At 45.7% G+C, this 19,737-nt stretch overlaps 1 protein-coding gene across 3 annotated transcripts in view; it reads right to left on the reverse strand.

Annotated features, from left to right (window-relative positions):
- The window catches only part of PRKCQ (protein kinase C theta), a 61,712-nt gene extending 42,268 nt beyond the window's left edge, over positions 1-19,444 (reverse strand). The window contains exons 1-3 of one of the 3 annotated variants that reach the window (XM_084809071.1): positions 19,103-19,444; positions 5,005-5,033; positions 3,476-3,601 (exon numbers count right to left, since the gene is read on the reverse strand). In XM_084809071.1, the coding sequence (XP_084665197.1) occupies positions 3,476-3,601; positions 5,005-5,033; positions 19,103-19,383 (436 nt within the window). In that variant the 5' untranslated portion in view covers positions 19,384-19,444. Of the gene's footprint in view, positions 1-3,475; positions 3,602-4,820; positions 4,913-5,004; positions 5,034-19,102 lie in introns of those variants that run through there. The other 2 variants (XM_084809073.1, XM_084809072.1) reach the window with 2 other exon arrangements.
- Positions 19,445-19,737: the final 293 nt, after the last annotated feature.

Genomic DNA, 19,737 nt, shown 5'->3' on the forward strand with positions numbered 1-19,737 from the left:
AACGTGGATAGAATCTATGCACAAATGCAGATGAATGTGCCAAGATCAGGGCTGAAACTAATGTGCATGATCCTGACCCTGCCACCTCCACCTGGAATTCATCCTGGATAGTTTGCCATGTGAAGAGTGCTAAGAATATAAGAGGAGCCCGGCTGGATCAGTCCAAAGGGCCATCTAGTTCCACTGTCCTCTTTCCCACAGCCCTCTCCTCCTTGCTCCCCAGCTCACTGTCCCTGAGTCTGGAGGGCCCACTGAGTTATCCATTGCTAATTGCCATCGGTTGACTTTTTCTCCTCTCCATGAATGTGTCTAGTCCTCTTCCAAAGGTAGCAGCTTCCACCACATGTTGTGGACATGCATTCTGTACATTAAATGATGTGATGTGTGAGAAGAGCTCGAGGCAGTGTTTGGCCTGCTCAGGAGTGGGCTAAAAGTGGGGAGGGGACATGGACATGCACGCAAGCCATGCCCCCAGAATTCCTGCTCCTGCCTGCTCAGTTCCTGCCCTTTCCATGTTGAGGGGGATGATCTGAAGGGGACTTCTACTTGCGTTTGCTTGAATGTGAGTAGAAACCTCCCTGCAATCGGGAATGCTGTGCAGGGACATTAGGGAACATAGGAAGATGCCTTATACAGTGAGCCTTTCTACATGAGGCATTTATTGTGCTCTCCTGATTCCTCGCTCATTGTAGTTTATGGGTCCTTTACATGATGTCGTCATCCTCCAAGGCGTCTCTCATGCTTTGCAACCATTTTAGCAGGATTTTTTTTCACACGAGGAAAGGCTGGTATTATTTGTGAATGGCAAGATAAAGCCTAGTGTATCTGCGCAATTCCTCTGTACCACAGTGCCACCTAGTGCTTGTGTAATGGTACATAAGGAAAGGAAGAGAAAGAAAACCCCTGGGGAAAAACACATGTAAAGGAGTTGATCGTAATCCTGCAGAGAATCCGGAAACAGAAGCCTCGGTGAAGTGGCGGGTTAAAAGCCTTGTGCAGAAAAGTCCTGAGTCAGATCATGCATCCATCTAGCCCAGTATTGTCGACGCTGACTGGTAGGAATGGCTCTCCAGGGTTTCAGGCAGAATTCCTTTCTAGTCTTACCTGGAGAGGCTGGAGACTGAACCTAGGACCTTCTGCATACAAAGCGGGTGCTCTGCCACTGAGCTATGGGGGCAAGGCTTGCATGCGCACCCACTTCCTCTCCCCACTTTTAGCCCAGGCTAAACATCTGCAACGGGCTAAGAAGTATCTGTTTTCGAGAGCATTCCTTTTCACTGCTTCACTCTCCACAACAGCAAGATGATTCCCTAAAGGTTCTTAAATGGCTGGCGCTTTGCCCAACAAGACATTATGGAACGCGCGCGCGCGTGTATGTGTGTGTGTGTGTGTGTGTGAAGTGTATTAAATTCCCTGACCTTTCTCTGCATGATCAAATGTTTCTCTGCATTAACAGGGCTTATTTTTTTAGTTGGCCAGCACTCTTGGGTTGCATCCTTATTATCTGTGCTTTTAACATAACAATAGCACTTAAAAACGCGCATAACAAATGTACTTTCTTGAGCCTAGAACCATTGCTTAAGTCACCCTCCCTGACCCTGGTATCCTCCAGATGTGTTGAACTACACCTCCCATTACCCCCAGCCAGCATGGCCAGTGGGAGGTGTAGTCCAACACATCTGGAGGATGCCAGGTTGGGCAAGGATGATTCAAGTGAAAAGGTGCACTTTGGAAAGTAAGAATGCCTAGCAGTCCAGTTCAACAGAATTTATTTCTGCGGTTTACAAAAATGAAATACAAACATTAGAAAACATAATGCAAACAAGGCAACTTCTTTATGTTTTGAAGAGTGTGCCAGTGTGTAGCAGTGGTTAGAGTGTTGGACTGCAACTTGGGAGATCTGAGTTCCAGTCTCCACTTCGGCCATGAAGCTCACTAGGTGACTTTGGGCCAGTCACTGACTCTCAGCCTAACCGACCTCAGAGGGTTGTTGTGAGGATAATGTGGAGAGGAGGAAGGTCATGTACACCACCTTGGGTTCTTTGGAGGAAAGGCGGGATATACATGCAACAAATAAATAACATGTACATTTGTTGTGATGAGCTCTGGAGTGGACAAGCCCTAAGTGATCTTCCCAACCCTAAAATTGTAAGACTCCCTAATGCAGCCATATGTGAAAACAAGAACAACAATTTTGCCCAAACTAGGCACTTAAAACCTAGCTGATTTTATCTGCATTATTTTTAAAAAGTGAAAATCCGCATGGGCAGGCAGACTGTGAGCTGGTAAGGAAGAAGGGTGGATGGAGGGAAGCTGCCTGGTCCCTTTCTTTGGGTCATTTTCCAGCTCAAAAACAAATCATCCACCTCCAGCTGATGTTTCACCTTCAGGAGGAAAGATAAAGGAATCCTGAATTGTTCCCCCATGGGTGAAAAAGCTGTTTGGGGAGGATGATTTTCAGCTGAAAAATGACCAGAGCGAAAAGGGTTAAATAACCTCTCTTTTTCTGACCTTCCTCTGCCCTGACTCAGAGACCAGACTGATCTTGGCGTAAAAATCAAACTGCTTGGGGAAAAACTCAGAAGGGAGATTGGGATCGACTGGTAGAACTCTGGGTGATTTGCAGTAGATCTGCAGGGATTCCTGATCACAAACACCAAAATGATTCTCTCTGCTGAAATGAGGAAAGCAGGGGGCAGGGGAGACCAGGGGTGCTTCCAGATAAGGCTTTTATCGTGCCCTCACCCTGACTCATTCATGGACTGTTTGGAAGGGGAGTCCAGATGCCATCATCTACTCATACCCTATCCATGTTTTCCCACCACTTTTTCTGTCTTTCTTCTTACCCCAGAAAACCCGTTAAGGAAGAAAAGATAGAATAGCTGCACAATGCTTTCTAATTGGTGGTGCTAGGAGCCCTCTGTCTGGAAGGACCCTATATTATAGCTGCTTGGATCAGATCAGTGGTCCATCTGTCTGAACTTGGAAGCTAAGCAGGGTCAGCCCTGGTTAGAACTTGGATGGGGGACCGCCTGGGAATCAGGCTTCCTGCACTGAGCAGCGGGTTGGACTTGATGGTCTTGTAGGCCCCTTCCAACCCTATGATTCTATCCCTATATTGTTCTATCCCTAATGCTGGGAGAGAAAAAAAAAGCTTGCGAAGGACTGTGAGCTCCATTCAGTTCTAGTGCTTGAAACAAATTCTTGGGCTCCGAATTCTTTCATTCTGCACGTATCTCTTTTGCACCATGTTTCCAGATGGTGAATCTTGGGGTTGTAGTAAAAACAATAAAGTAAATCGCGCAAGTCCGAGGTCTGCCCACCCTGGGTGTAACGTGTTGTTTGAAACTCACTCGGCATAAAATTGGGACTGCTGCTGGCAAAATCAGTGGGACCTAAAGCTCATAACTTTGACTGGTTTGCAACCCGAGACACAGAAGCGCATGCATGCCTCAACACAACAGCACATGCTCACCTGACTCCACAGCTTCCTTGACCATCACAGCGCAATACGGATCAATCACGTCTCCTTGGGAAGGCAGGTAGGGGCCGCTGTCATAGTTGGACAATCCAATCCGAAGGAAGGGAGACATGGCGGGATCTGCATTGACCAGAGAGGAGAGGTTTATTGCATAGCTGCTAAAAATGGCCTTGGACTTTTTGACGTTATTATCACCCGCAGTAAGTGCAAGCATTTAATGCAGAAGGCACTTATCCATCTGAACAGCACTTCCCCTTCTCTGTTCCCCAACCAGCGGAGTTAGCGAAAGTTTGCCACGCAGCTGTATGCTGCGTAGCAGCATGGCTTGATCTGTCAGCTCAGCTGCATCGCCGGAGGCTCCTGCAATAGCCTGACGACAGCTGGGAATAACGTCTGATTGGCTTTGCTCAACGAAAGCACCGTCCTGCTGCAAAAAAGCTAGAGATGAGACATTGGATGCCGCTTCTGCAGGAGGGGAAAGCATTTGCTTGGTGAACCCTAAAAATGGGTTCACACAAAGTCCTGAGCTGCCCCTGCCCTCAAACGGGAATGACGAGAAAAGGAGAGCCACATGCCGTTTACAAAACGACACTGGGAGCCTGCATGGTTCAACATGATGCTGTCAAGTGTTAAATGTGGTATTTATATGCTGGATGAAAATGAAACCAGCCAGCTAGTTGAATCTTAGGCAAATGACCCTCAGCAGAAGAAAACACCACCACCACCCAGTAAGAAAAGATCAGCTAACCTTTTCATCTTTTGCAGCTAAACTGATAAGGGTGAAGGCCAATGCAAGATTTTTAGAGCGGTCGGGCTGATCTGGAATCACCTGCATTTAACCTGAATGTACCTTTCCTGTCCAGTCTGGGGAGAAAAAAAAGTTCTGCAAATTTGAAGCAGGTTGGGGAAAGCTATTCTATCCTATCCCCGGAATAGTTTTGCACTTAAAACAAAAATATTCCCCTTTCTTTTAAAGGGATGAACAAATGAATAGATCCCATCTGAATGGATGGATATTTTTTTTTTTGAGCGTCTTCTCTTCCTTCATTTTCTTCTGCTGCCTCTTTCCTGCTTAAAAAAAAAAAAAAGCCTCTAGGCAGGGTTCTGCTGTTTTTACTGATGGAACCATTTCATGTGGTATCTTGACATATTTTCTTTTAAGCGCTTAAAATAGAACAAAGAATATTCTCCATCATTATTGTTTATACGGTGCCATCTGTAAACATGATGCACAATGAATGCGATGCCACAGAGGAGGCAACAGAGGAAGGGAAGAAGGTAAATGGAGACAGGAGGGATAAACTGGGGAAAGATATGCATATATTTCAGTTTTGCATACCCAGCCAACACGCACTGAATAGTTTGTGACCGCTTTAGTTTGTGGGCTGGGGTTGGTGCCAGCCTCTTGATGCTTACACCCCAAAAAACCCCTGGGCCTTTATGCAAATGTGCTTTTGCTAGTGTTGCCAACTTTTCAACCAGTCCTTGTTCCTGTGTCTTTCACAGATGCTCGCTTCGCAAACCTGAGTAAGTGATGACATTTCTCGGCGAGCTGTAAAAAAAGAGAAAAGCTTCACCTCCTGATTTCTACAAATCAAGTTTGTGGTTAAAAGCACATGAGCAGACCAAGCAGTGCCTTTTCTGGTCATTTGGCAATCACACCCCTAATGCCCCCACTCCTCAGCAACCTCTATATCCTTCTTACCCCGCCCCCCCCAGACCCTTCTACCTTACTTATTTTTAAAAAAACTTTTTTTATTTTTAAAGGTTTCTTTTTTTAACTTTTGGTAAAACAGGAAAGAACATCTCTATTACAAAATCAAGACAATCCTAGCAGTGACCCCCCATTTAACACTTGCTTCATATACTGTAGTATATGAAGTAGTATTTATTTACTTGTAGTAAATTATTTATTTACCTTATTTACCTGTAGTATTTATTTACTTACTTCTGTTCTGCAAGGAAACACAACTGAAGTTCCTATAGCCACAAAATCTAACCACCAAGGGAGTGCAGTACCATTTCGCAAGCACTTCCTGCCCTAATCTATCCAAGAGTCAAAAGCTCTAAGCCAGTTAAGTTAAAACATTTGAAAGCTGATGTTTTAGTTCAAGTGAAAACATGTGAAAGTTAAACATTTTATAAACGACAATAGGATTGGCCAGGGATAGCAAACTAGAAGGATAGAGAACACCAATCATACTGGACGAATCTGTCAGTTTCACTTTCTCCGATATTTGATTTTTTTAAAAAAACACACACATCTCAATGTCTTTTCTTTCTGTTTATGAAGAAATGGGTGAATTTTGGTAAGTTCTTATCAAAAGATGAACTAAACAAAATGATCACCTGTTGGCACCAGCCAAATCAATAGGTATGCTATTCCCAGCATGGAGAGGTGCATGTTGTACTTGCCTGCCAGGGCCAGGTAGCTGTTAAAGATTAGGCGCCTATCAGAAAAAAAAGAAGTGGCAGGAATCCTATTCAGCACTAACATGGCTGAATACACAGGGATTCAACCTCAGACCTTTAGGAGTTCAGCACTCAACACCCTTTACCTGGATGGACAAATCTGTCCATTTTGTTTTCTCCCAAATTCACTTAAAAAAATATCTCAGGCGCTTTCCATCCTGTTTATGAAGACAATTTTGGAAAGTTCTCACATACCCCCCCCCCCCCCGAATGAAATTCTGACCCATCCTTAGCTGGAACAGGACAAAATAAGGCTGCCAACTTTAATTTAAATTTAATTTTTTTGAAGTTATTTTTTTTCTGTGCATAAATCATTGACAACAGTGCCAGTTACGTAGACAAAGAACAACCATATTTAATTCCCCTGTGCATTTCGAGCACCAGTGATCACTTTCTGGCAACTGTCATTTCATTTTCCCACAGTGTATCAGACATTGTGTAGTTCTGCAACATTGTAAGGGAAAATGGTGACTGCCAGCAGCTCTGGGATTCCCCCCTAGAAAGCCCTGGAATGGTGGAGAGATCTATACCATCCATTACTTTTCTCAACAAGAAAATTCACATGAGCAAATGTGGATCAGATCCATCCTTGCAAGTTTATCATTATATATGATGGGGATAAATCATGATGGGGATAATCCTTGCAAGTTTATAATTATATATGATGGGGATAAATCAGGCGTGTCAGTCGCACATTGAAGTGGAGAAATAGGCTAAGAATGCAAGTAATAAAGGAGGAATTCAAATACTGAGGAAATACCTGGCAGCGCTTTTTGGTCCAGGGTTGGCTCTGGGCTCAACCCTGGAGCACAAAACTGCCCCTGATCAGGTGCAGAGTGCATTTTACCTATGCCGCTGATTAACTACAGAGAGTTCTCCCACCTACTATGAGAGATTAGCGGAAAGGTCTTCTGGATCAGGTGGATGGCATTTCCAAATAGACTTCTGAGCCGTGATGCCACTTTTTGGAGAAATTAAGAGCTGTTCGTGCCAGCATTTTCCACCTGTGAATTCAGCTAGTCCTGAAAAAAAGCTGTCCATCTGCTAATTAAAAGACAGCATTCGTGAGGGCCAAAAGTATCTGATAGCGCACAGGAGTCTCCTGTTCCCTCATTAGCATTCTATGTTGCTTACTTAGCATCTGCCGAAAGACCCTGTGGGCAGGCCTCACCTTCAGAAACGCTGCCTTCACAAAAAGGCCATCGTTTCAACGTGCCCAGTTCTCTAATCATAACATGTTTTCCCAGAGCCTATTACAGCATCATTTCTCATGTGAAGGTGAAGTATGGGGGACTTCTGTCCTTTTTAGCATCTCTGTTTATTGATAATGTTACAGGTGAGGATTTGTTTTGGGACAAATGAATTCTTGCATTGAAGGAGGCCCATTCACTTTGCTTTTCTTTCATTCCAAAACAAAGACTGAAATGAACAAATGGAGGTAAATGGGGCCCAGACAGGCCTCCCATTAATGACAGTTGGGGGTTGGGTGCTGGTGGTTGTCTTATTCTGGTGTTTGCAGCCACCATTTTTTTCCTTTCCCTTTCCTCTTCTCTCTCCCCCCCCCCTTTTTGCAGAATCTTCCAGAATGATCAATGGCTGGGGCATTCTAGGAAAGAAAACCACGTAGAGGGGCCAATTATGAATTGACAAAAAGAAAAAAAGAGAAAGAAAAATGGAGATGCATCATTGAAAAAAAGAGGACAAAAGAGGGAATTGGTTTGCATAAAATTATGTATTTGCTAATTTGTATGTATTCATCCAAATTTAGAAATAATTATTGTAATTTGAATGGAAATGTAGTAATCTCAATACAGTTTGGAAGATGGTCACCAGGGGACCTCTGTGCCTGCCTGCTTGGTCTGTTGTTTTGTGGTTCTTTATCTTTAAACTGGACTCAAACTGGACAGCCCTTCAAATAGAGGACACCTTCAAATACAGGATAGTCCTTTGGCAGCCCTCCAAATAGAAGGCTGTCCTTTTAAAAAGAGGACACATGGCCACCCTAAAACCATGGCCACCAGGACCAGCTGCTGAGCTCAGTGCTGCTGTCCAGACTGCCTAAATTTGTCAAAGAAAAAGAAAGAAAGACAATGAATGGGCCAAATGTAACCTCATCAAAGGAAGAAGGTGTGGTGTGTCCAGTTCTGGGAGCCCCACTTCAAAGAGGATGCAGACAAATCAGAGTGTATTCAGGGGAGGGCAATGAATGCGGTCAGCGCTATGGAGAGCAAGTCCTATGAGGAAAGGGTGAAGGGACCGGGTGCGCTTAGGCTGCAGAAGGGAAGATTGAGGTGGGACATGATAGCACTCATCAAATTTCTAAAGGATTGTCACAAAGAAGAGGGCAAAGACTTGGGTTGCCTTTACACTAAAGAAAACCCCAGCAGTCCTTCCATTTTGGAGCCTTTCTGCATTTATCACTGTCCCAGACAGCGACCACGTGATTGCTGAGAGGGGAAGCTTTTAATTTTCGGTGATCCACAGACCTCAGTCAAACAGCGCCATCTCATGGCTCTTTCAATCACATTACAATATGAGTTTAAAAAATGGCTCATTAGTTCCGGATCTATTTGAGATGGAAAAACCCAGGAAATACCTCTGGATGTGCCCTGGAGGTTAACGGCATCATGAAAAGGACCCACAAACATTCGTGAGTGAGCAATCTCAATGGCAGGATAAAAGCTCTGTGTGAAAGAGCCCTCTTTCTCTGCTGCCTGGGAGGGCAGGACCTAAGACCTAACGGGTTTAAGTTACAGGAGGGTAGACTTCAGCTGAACATTAGGAGAAATGTCTTGATGGTATGAGCAGTTCAACTATGGAACCAGTTATCTAGGGAGTAGGGTGGGGGTCCCTTCCTAACTGGAGTTCATCAAGCAGTGGCTGGACAGCCATCCACTGGAGATGCTTCAACTCTGGATTTCCTGCATCGAGCAGGGTGTGTGTGGACTAGATGGCCTCCAACAGCCCCTTCCGACCCTATGTGTGTGTGTTTTTACTGAACTGACAATGAAACAAACCAGTCCTTTAATGCCAAAATAGATGGTGTTATACAAGAACGACATCAGCATCAGCACAGAGATAATTCTTGCATGATCCTAGTTATAAATATACAGGTTAAGCAGGCGGTGCTCCTTGAGACTGCATCATGGCAGCCAGCTCCAGATACTCAGACTCTGTTTCTCTTTCTCAGTACAGATTCAAACTGCAAGGCTTTCTGTCCTCCTCGACACACTGTTGTTGTTTTTTTTTAGCACCACCCCTTACAGGAAGATATGACCTACATTTAGTTTCTAGGAGGAGAATCAAGTGACAGTCAATGCCCATGAAACACCTTTTGTTATCTAGATATACAAAAGTGCAGAGAGAGCAGTTCCTAGCGCTCTGAAAATAGGAGCCTACATATGAGTATGACCACAGGAAACTGCCATATACTGAGGCATACCGTTGGTCCATCTAGCCCAGTATTCTCGATATTGACTGGAAGTGGCTCTCCAGGGTTTCAGACAAGAGTCTTTGGCAGCCCCCCCCCCCCGAGATGTCAGGGGTTGAATTTGGGGCCTTCTGCATTACTGCAAAGCATGTGCCCTACCACCGAGTTCAGCACATGGCAAAGTTGGATATTAAATTCCTGCTGATAAATAATCAGCCAGCATTTTCGAACTGGTTTCTCTCTGTTATTGCTGAATGAGGTTTACAGAATTTAGTTTGCCCATCTGCCTGATCAGACACGCATACCGCTACTTGAAAAGTTGCTAGACAGAAGGACTTTTTTTAAAAAAGACAAAGAATCCGAACAAAGGAATGCCGCTTTTTGCTGTTTCCAGAGGGGTAGCCGGCCTGTTGCAGCAAAACCCATCTCTCGTGGCTTGTTGAAGACTAACAAAATTATTCTGGCATAGGCTTTCATGGATATGGAATGAAGTGGATGAAATGAACAGTGTCCGTGGCCCTGTTTCCATGACAATGGAAGGAGAAGGGAGGAGTGGCTCACCCGCATTTTTGGAGGAGCTGCTTCTGGTCCGGGCAGGGCTCCACGAAGGTGTACATCGCACCAGTGGCTCCACATAACTTACTTCCACGTAGGGTGGGGGTTGGAGAGAACGTCATCTGAGTGGCAGGGGCTGCTCAGTCAATAAGAGAGGCTTCCCCCCTCCCCAGGCTCCATAAGGAAGGTGCGAAGTAGTTACTTCCCCTTGTGCAACTTTGTAAGACAAGCCTTCCAACAAGCCCCAAGCCTCACTGAACACAGTGGGTGTTACTTCTGAGTAAACACACCTATGCTTGTACTGGGAAAGGGCAGGGGGAGAACACAGGGATGGGAAACCAGCCCCCTTTCTAACTAAACCGATAATGCGCAGGATCTCTGTAACGAAGCTGTGAATTAGTTACTTCCTAAGGCAATAAAGCAAACAACGGAGGATCGGAGCCTCGAGATCGCACTTAACCGCACTTAGGGAATTGGGCTTTAAACTGTGCCATTTCAATTGAGGGGGATTGCTGTAAGTACTGATGTGGGCACTCAGAGGGCAAGCCTCATTCAGCACAATGGGAGTTACTTCTGAGAAGACATTAATGGGCTTGTTGTGGGAAAGAGAACAGTAAACACAAAGACAGAAACCAGCCCCCATTTTAACCCGTAGGATCTCTGTTCAGGGGAGAAGCCTCATTCACCACAATGGGAATTACTTCTGAGTAGACACTAATTGGTTTGTGCAGGGGTGGGAAACACAACAGAAACCCCCCTTGACTGGGGTCAGGGTGAAAGGCCCACACCCCTGGGCAGGGCTAGCATACCCGAAGTCAATGCGGGGGTTGGGGCACACAGCAACTATACCAGGGAGAACCCGACTTGAGGAAAAGTATCGGGCTTTAAACAGTCTCAGGAAATCTGGTTCTTCTCTGATAAGCTCTGGGGTGGCTACTGGATGGCTACAACATCGTGTATCCCCAACGACCTCCATATGTAGCCAGCTCAGAGTAAATGGCTTGTGGAAACTGGAAATATATTAGGCTTGAAGGGTGTAATCCTATGCATGTTTAGGCAGAACAAATGACCCGCAACCCCCAGCATTCCCCAGCCAGCCATGCTTTTTCTGTCTTTCTGTGTTCATTTTGTTCATCATTTAGAAGGTTTCCCATTCCCCTGTAATATTTTGGCTCCTTAGTATGGGAGAATATAACCATTTTTTCCACTGATCCTTGAATGGGTATTTTTTTCATAGTAAAAGGGGGAGTGAGAAACATGTTTAAACACAGAGGAGGGAGATTGGGAAATTATGATTGCAGGGTCACAGAAAAGTTTCAGAAGCACCACATTGTAAGAACATAAAGCAATTTCTCAACTGCTTAGCCAGAAGTTACATCCATGGTAGCCATAGGCACTGCAAGCCCAGGCACTCAATGGAACTTACTTCGGAGTAGACACATACAGGATTGTACTGTTAAGATGCAATCCTATACACATTCACCTGGGAGTAAGTCCCACTGAACCCAATGGGACTTACGTCTGAGTAGACATGCGTAGGAATGCACTGCTGGTGCATTTTCAGGTTTTAAAACAAATCCAGTTAAAGGATGGTCTTTTAAAAAAAAATAAAAATTGCAGTCTGACATGCAGAAATCGAATAGCTGAAGCTTTTCTGAGCAGGGGAATAAAGCGATAGGAAAAGCTTCACCTGCCTGATTTATTTATGGCAGGCCATTGTTAAAAGCACAAGAACAGGGCTAGTAGAAGAAAGTGGCACCTTATTCAGTTGCCATTCAGAATTTATTTTAAAACTAAAAAAATAAAAATAAAAATCCAGTCTGAGCTTGTAGAGTGGCCATGTGTCCTCTTTTACAAAGGACCATCCTCTATTTGAAAGCATCTTCTATTTGAAAGGCTCTCTTGTCCAATTCCTGGTCACAGTTTTCCACGCTATGGTGAGATGCGGTGCATTTTTTAAAAAATTATAGTAATGATTTCTAATTTTGAACCTATACATATAAATCAGCACACGCACATTTTATGCAAATCATGCCCCTCTTTTGTCCACTTTTTTGAGGTGATGCATTTCCTCTCTTCTGGCGATTCCTAAGAGGGCACCCTTGCAAGGGCATTTCCAAGCAAATTGAAAACAACATCACACAAGGAAAAATCCAGCGAAATTGAATTGCAACCAAAGCCCCCTTCAAGAGCGAAAGGGGCAGATGGGCTGGAGTGCTGGCCGCAAATCTGATATTGTGTGCTCCCCAGCGGTCTTTTCTGGGTGTCTCTGGACAGAGGGCTCGTACCACTACCAATTAGAGGTCCTAGTGCAGCTATTCATTCTTTTTCTCCTTAATGGATTTTCTATGCTAAGAAAAAGGATGGAAGAAGCAGTGGGGAAACACTGGAGAGTTATGAGTAGAAGAAGATGAGTTTTAATTGATCCTGGATTTGTTTTACGCTTTGGCTGATTCTTCAGAGTTGTTTTTAGATATATGTTGTCTCTGTGTATACTGTATCTATGTTTTTTATGTTTTTAAATGTTGCACACTGTATTTTTAAAAAAATGTTTTTAACCTTTGTAAAGTGCCCAGAGACCTTCGGCTATGGGGCGGTATAGAAATGTAATGATAAATAAGTAATGACGAAAAGGAGGACTTCTTCACACAGAGTATAATTAAACTATGGAATCCGTTTCCACAAGATGTCGTGATGGCCACCCATTTGGATGACTTTAAAAGGGGATAGCACAAATCCCCCCCCCACCTTCTCATAGAATAGGAGGGTTGGAAGGGGCCTACAAGGCCATCAAGTCCAACCCCCTGCTCAATGCAGGAATCCAAGTCAGAGCATCCCTAACAGATGGCTGTCCAGCCTCGTCTTGATGCCTCCAGTGTGGGAGAGCCCACCACCTCCCTACGTAATTGGTTCCATTGTCATATTGCTCTAACAGTCAGGAGGTTTTTCCTGATGTTCAGCCGGAATCTGGCTTCCTGTAACTTGAGCCCATTATTCCGTGTCCTGCACTCTGGGATGATGGAGAAGAGATCCTGGCCTTCCTCTCTGTGACAACCTTTCAAGTACTTGAAGAGTGCTATCCTATCTCCCCTCAGTCTTCTCTTCTCAAGGCTAAACATGCCCAGTTCTTTCAGTCTCTCTTCATAGGGCTTTGTTTCCAGTCTCCTGATCATCTTTGTTGCCCTCCTCTGAACCCTCTCCAGTTTGTCTGCATCCTTCTTAAAAGTGTGGTGCCCAGAACTGGACACAGTACTCCAGATGAGGCCTAACCAGTGCTGAGTTGAGGGGAACTAGTACCTCCCAGGATTTGGAAGCTATGCTTCTATTAATGCAGCCCAGAATGGCATTTGCCTTTTTTGCAGCCACATCACATTGTTGGCTCATATTCAGCTTGTGATCGACAACAATTCCAAGATCCTTCTCGCTTGTAGTGTTGTTGAGCCAACAACAATGGTGTTCTCACCACCATTATTACTGGCTGCTATTGCTCCTCACCCTTCTTCTCATCACTGCCACCGCTTGCTTGCTTGAGAGCCAGAGAGCCAGGGAGCAAGTAGGCCATGGCATCTCCTGCTCCTCCTTCTCATCACCACCGTTGTCTGAGCCAGAGTGAGGAGCAACTGCAGAGGGCTGTTGCCAGTGGGCCCCTGCTGGGGTGTGTGTCCTTGGCAAGATCCGAGCCATATCTACCCTTGATGCCAGCCCTGGCACCCTCCTGCCCATGTTCCCCAGCAACTGGTGTACAGAGGCATACTGCCTCTGATACTGGAGGTAGCATATAGCTCTCAGGACTAGTAGCCATTGACAGCCCTCTCCTCCGTGAAAAAGGTAAGTATGGGGAGACATGATAGAGGTGGACAAAATTATGCATAGTGTAGAGAAAGTGCATAGAGGGACCTCTCCCATAATACTAGAACCCAAAGGGGTCATCCCATGAAGCTGAATGGTGGGAGATTCAGGACAGATAAAAGAAAGGACTTCTTCACGCAGTGCATACGTAAACTGTGGAATTCGCTACCCCTAGATGTAATGATGGCCACCACCTTGGATGGCTTTAAAAGGGGATTGGACAAATTCGTTCACTGTGAGCGTTAAGAAACCCGAACTGTTGGGACAGAGTTTTGTTCCTTTAAGGCTGCAATCCTATACCCACACAGCTACTCCTATACCCATTGAACTCCATGCGACTTACGTCCCAGTAGACATGCATAGGATAGTGCCGTAAGAGAAGTTACTGCCTGTTGCAGTGAGAGTCAAAGTGGGAGTTCCACCTCCAGAAAAGAAAAGAAAAAATCCGAGGAAATTTAAGTGAAGCAAAAATAATTTCAGCAAGACTATCAACATTTCTTGGAGCTTGGTTCTGCAATTACCCAGTCATGCCCATGAAGAAGAAACAGGGTCATTTTACCCATAGCTCCATTGTATTCCTACACTTTTCAGGAACAAGAGTCTGAAATATTGAGAGTCTATTTGTCTGTTCTTGTTGTTTCATTCAAACAGATCTATTTCCTGGAACGTCTGACCCTGGCACGTTATGTTTCCTGCCCCAACCACACGCTCGGCATGTCACTACACTGTCACACTTACAACTAAAGGGGAAAGGCAGGCGGTAGGCCTAAGAGGAAGAGGTGCTTTTATACCCATGCTGGTATTATCTCCCCTCAAAATTTGAAACAGAAGCCCCCCCCTCCGCCCCAATTACCTTAACACCTGGCCCTGCTGAATCAGCACTATGCCCAACAAATATTTATTATTTATTTACAAGATCTATCTACTGCTCTACATCCAATAAAATACCTGAGCAGTGAACAATAAACAGGCGGGAATCATTATCATCCTCATCAAAATACAGAATTAAAACTTTTAAAATGAGTCTGTGCCAATAAAACTGTGGCTGGTTAGTCAGGGAAGGCTTGCTGAAATAAAAATGGTTTTAGCAGGCGCCAAAAACAAAACAGTGTTTGTGCCTGCCTTGACATCAACTGGCAAGGAGTTCCATAGAGAGAGAGGTGATACACTGAGGGTACAATCCTATGCTTGTTTAGGCAGAAAGAAGTCCTACAACTCAATGCTGGGTGTTGTAGGACTTCTTTCTGTCTAAACATGCATAGGATTGCACCTTAGAAGCTCTACTCTGAATGACTGCAAAAGGACTGCAGGTCCATGTGGAACTACCAGGAGTGCCTCATCTGATGACCAGGCAGGCCGGGAAGGGAGAAGGCACTCTCTCAGTTATGTTCTTTATTGGAAGGGTTAACACGTCATCTTTCCACTCGGAAACTGAACATTCAAGGTGTCATACAGCAATATTTAAATGGATTTTAAGCACGTTTTTTTTAAAAAAAACAAGACAGCACAATGATAAAACAACAACCCCCAAACACAATGGAAAACAGACGTATAATCAGGTTGCACTCACAAATGCCTTTTGAAATAAACAGACAAATGAACAATTTTCAGCTGGCAGCAAAAAGCATAAAGCAAGGGGCAGGGCGCGGAACGGATCTCATGAGGGAAGGCGTTCTGCAACATTTGTGCTGCAAGGCCCTGGCCCACACCCAAAGATGATAGGAAGTCAAAAATTATTTTTGATACCCATCAATCTTATATTGTTCCTTTTGAAGGGGAATGTGGGACGTATTATTCAGGGACTCTGAAATTCAGTTTGTGCACCCAGCATATGCTCTGTGATTGGGAGAACTGTGCAGGTGGTAAGGAACATAGAGAAAGTCAGAAAGGTGGCTGCAAAATCCTGTCTCTTGCATGTCCCAAACCTATAATTTATGCAGTTTGCAACATCCAAGCTTTCTTCAGGCCCTCCCACATTAGTGAATGCATGAGGGGGTAGGGGGAGGTGCCCACTTGCCACACCCCTGCTGCCACACCTTATGGCCACACTGACAGTAATAGTGTGAAGGGAGCCCTATACATGGATCCACACTCTATGTTAGTCATGCTTTAGTCCCATTGGAATCAATGGGACGTAGCTTGGTCATGACTAACTTCTCCCATTGATTTCAGTGGGACTAAAGCATGACTAGCTTATTCTAGATCTAACCCCATAGGCCTCTTCCACGGCAGTGGGAGTCCTAGCCAATCAGGGAGTCCTAGCCAATCAGGGTTCCACAGGCAGCCTGTACACATATATTTGTATGCATGTAGGCCTCTTCAAACTATCACTGAGTATGTGGCTGCCAGGATATGTGACTAGCAAACATTATTCTGCCACATCATTCATGCATTCACTAACACATAAGCAATCACATCATTGGGGCCACATCTAGTTTGCCTCTCAGGTTTAACAAGAAAGAAAGAAGAGCAGGACATCCTTCAATGCCTTCAGTGAGCAGAGAGGAAGAAGGACATCCCAAACTTTGAGGTACCCCTCTACAATGTGGCCTCTGGTGGGTCCCCGGCCAGAGACTTACCAGGCCACAGGAGTGAGCAGCTGTGAGCCACCATTTTAAATTTCCCACAATGTTCTAGAGCAATACTACATCAAGAGCACTGTGGGAAATGTTTGAATGGCATCTCACAGACCCAGGGCAGGTGTCAGTTCCAGTGGGCCCTTGACATCTACCCAACAATGCCAGGTACTGACGCTGAGCTTGGCGAGGAGTATATGCTTGGGAGTTAGGTCTTCCGCATGCAGGCTCTGCTCTCCAAGAAATGCTCAGAGTATTTTTTTTTATGCTTTCAATAGGATGGGCTCCATATATCACACAATCAGCTCAATTCCACATCTCACAGAAACCCTTTCCCTGCATGCTTCTTAGAGTTATATATCCCAAACTTTGAAACAAACTCAGAAGTTTGCTACACAACTTCTCACAATAGTGAACACACACACACACTCACACAGAAGCATCACTCACAATGATGTTCCCAGAGACCGATGCAAAGCTTGCCAGCCATGCCACATGGCGCATGTCTGCATCGTCATTCTCTCACATGTCGCAACAATGCCATTCCCTCATACACATTCCTCTCCCACAGCCGACTTCCTCCTGCAGATGTCTGTTCCAGAATATAATGCTTCCCCAATTACCTTTCTGTGATAGCTTCCCTCTGATGTTTACACATCTGCATCTTTCTGCCTGTTGAGCAGCCAGCACCCTTGCACAGACACAACAAGTTACACAATGCTATCTCTGATATCAAGCTTTCCCTGCTCCCCGCCATGAATACAGAGAACCGTAGGCCATCTACTCCACTGCCCTGCTCAATGCAGGAAAGCTAGAGTTGAAGCATCTCCCACAGAGGGCTGTACAGGCTCCGCTTGAAGACCTGTAGTGAGGGAGAGCTCCCCCCGCCCCTTTCCTAACGGGTCCCATCAGCAAACTCTTCCTGGTATCTGAAGAGTGCTGTTGAGCCTTCTTCACCCTTCAGTCTTCTCTTCTCCAGGCTAAACATACCCAGTTGCTTCAACTTTTCCTCAGAGAATTTGCCCTGACCATTTTTCTTGACCTCCTCTGAACCCGTTCCAATTTGCCTCTCTCTTTCTTAAAGTGTGGTGAGGTGGTTAGAATGTGCTAGTCCCCACTCAGGCCATGAAGCTCACTGGGTGACTTCTGGCCAGTCACTGAGTCTCAGCCTAACCTACCTCACAGCTTTGTTGTGAGGATAAAAGGGAGAAGGAGGAGGAGGACAATGTGAGCCACCCTGTGTTCCTCGCAAGAGGAAAAAGGGTGGGATGTAAACATCATCATCATCAAGTACGGCACAGTTCTGAAGCCACTAGGCAGGCCAGTTACTTGACATATGATGAGGGGAATTTCACTGCGCTCACCACTGAAGGCTGGACCAAGACACTTTGTTGCCTGAGGCAGAGCAGCAAATGGCTCCTTTGCTTGCTCGCCGCCCTCCGCCGGTCAAGCTTCATATTCCCCCAAACCAGCCAAAGCCAGACTTTTTGCAACCTGGGGCAAAAAGTCCCACAAGCGCCCTTCCCTGGTAGTAAAAATACAGCAATAATAAGTGACTAGAAATGTGTTCCCCTTGTATACCACCCCAAAGCAGTTGCTTGAAATGTGTTCCCCTTGTATACCACCCCAAAGCAGTTGCTTGAGGCAGCTGCCTCACTCTGCCTAACAGAAGGGCTGGCCATGCCACCGACCCCGATCGGAAAACTGGGAAGGAGAAAAGTCGTTAAATACTCCTCACTGTTTGACAGGCTATAAGACACTAGCTGGCTTACTGATGGTTACATGAGCATCATAGTAAATTACACCTTTGGTAAATGTTAATCTGTACCCAACCACATTTTCTCCTTCTAACCCACACACTCATTGCTTCCTCACAGCATTGGCACCAACTGAAGGTCCCCAGATTTCATGTCAGGTATGGCTTCTGAGTAGGGTTGCCAACTTACCAAACCAAAAGCGACACCCCAGTCTGATCTGCTCCTGTATCTTTTGTTTGATGGAGGTTTGCTCCCTAGAAATCAGCAGGAAAAGCTTTTCATGGCGAGGAGCTGAATGTGATCACTTGCTCCTCGTGGTGGATGAAACTGCTGTTAAAGGGACAGCAGTGGGGGCCAGTTCAAAAGTTGGCCACCCTGCTTCTGAGCCTTTAAGCAAGAGGGAATGTTTGACAAGATGCAGAAGCTCTCTGGGCAGTTCACAACAGCTTGCGTTGACATTGAGGCCCTGGGATAGGAGGAGCTCCTGTAGAAACAGGAGCTCCATGCCATAGCAGAGCTGACCCCAGGAACAGTGGACAAAAAACAAGCTGTCAACAAAACTGGTTGGTCAACTGATGAGGAAAATACTGGCTTCTGTGCCCTTCACAGAGCTGTACGCTCTGCAGAAGTCACACTTTTCCTGGTGAAGAGCTCAGCCCTTTCTCGTTGCTGCAGATCCAACGGCTGTTACAGAAAGAGGTACAAGAGCTGTTCAGCAGTTGGCAACCCTGGTGCAGATTACCGGCAAAAGTAGTCTCCAAAAAAGAAGTTCTTTCCCCATATCTACTGCTAAGTTTAGAGTACCAGCAAAACATTACAAGAGTTCCAAAGCTGGGAGGGAAAATGTGCAGTCCATTTTCACAGATCAGGAGTCCCAGCGGCAATGAGCTGGGCTCAGCCAGTTGTCTGCGATTGTCACTTCGGATCCCTCCAGGTGAAGCTGCCATGCCCCCCAACCCCCTGCCCAATTTGCCCCCCTTACCTGCTCTCCAGGCTGAGGCCTCCCTCTGCCTCTTGCCCCGTCTGTTTCAACCCGAGCGCTCTCAAGGCACCCGAGCTCAGATTGTGGCTGCTGCAGCTGCTGCTCTCAGTCAGCCAGCCAGCCAGCCAGCCAGCCAACCACCCACACACCCACCAACACCGCCTCCTGCCTCCGCCGGGGACAGCGATGGAACTTAAGATGTTGCAAAGAGCTGGCTTGCTCCCTGCTGGCAGAGCGCCAGCGTGGACAGGGCTCCCCTCTCCAGCCATTGCAGAGCTCATTGGCAGTAGGGGAAATGAGCCCCCTTCCTCTCCCTGGACCACAACCGCTGCCCCCAACTTCCCCATAGTTCCACTCTCAAGATCACTTGAGGATGTGTAGACACAGGCTGAGAACAGAAATAGACCTTTTGAGGCAGTTGTAAAAGTAGAATGATGGGAGAATTGTTGCCCATAGTGTATTATCAACTTTACCCCTGGGCAGACTTCCTGTTTTACACACATACTTCAACGCTACCACAATTCAAAAGTAAAAGAAGCAGAACGTAAGTCTCTCTCTCTCTCTCTCTCTCTCTCTCTCTCTCTCTCCCCCTTCCTTCCTTCCTTCCTTCCTTCCTTCCTTCCTTCTTTCTTTCT

Source organism: Heloderma suspectum, chromosome 7 (assembly GCF_057233095.1).
Source record: "Heloderma suspectum isolate Gila_16-S chromosome 7, 16-S_ref, whole genome shotgun sequence".
Lineage (NCBI taxonomy): Eukaryota > Metazoa > Chordata > Lepidosauria > Squamata > Helodermatidae > Heloderma > Heloderma suspectum.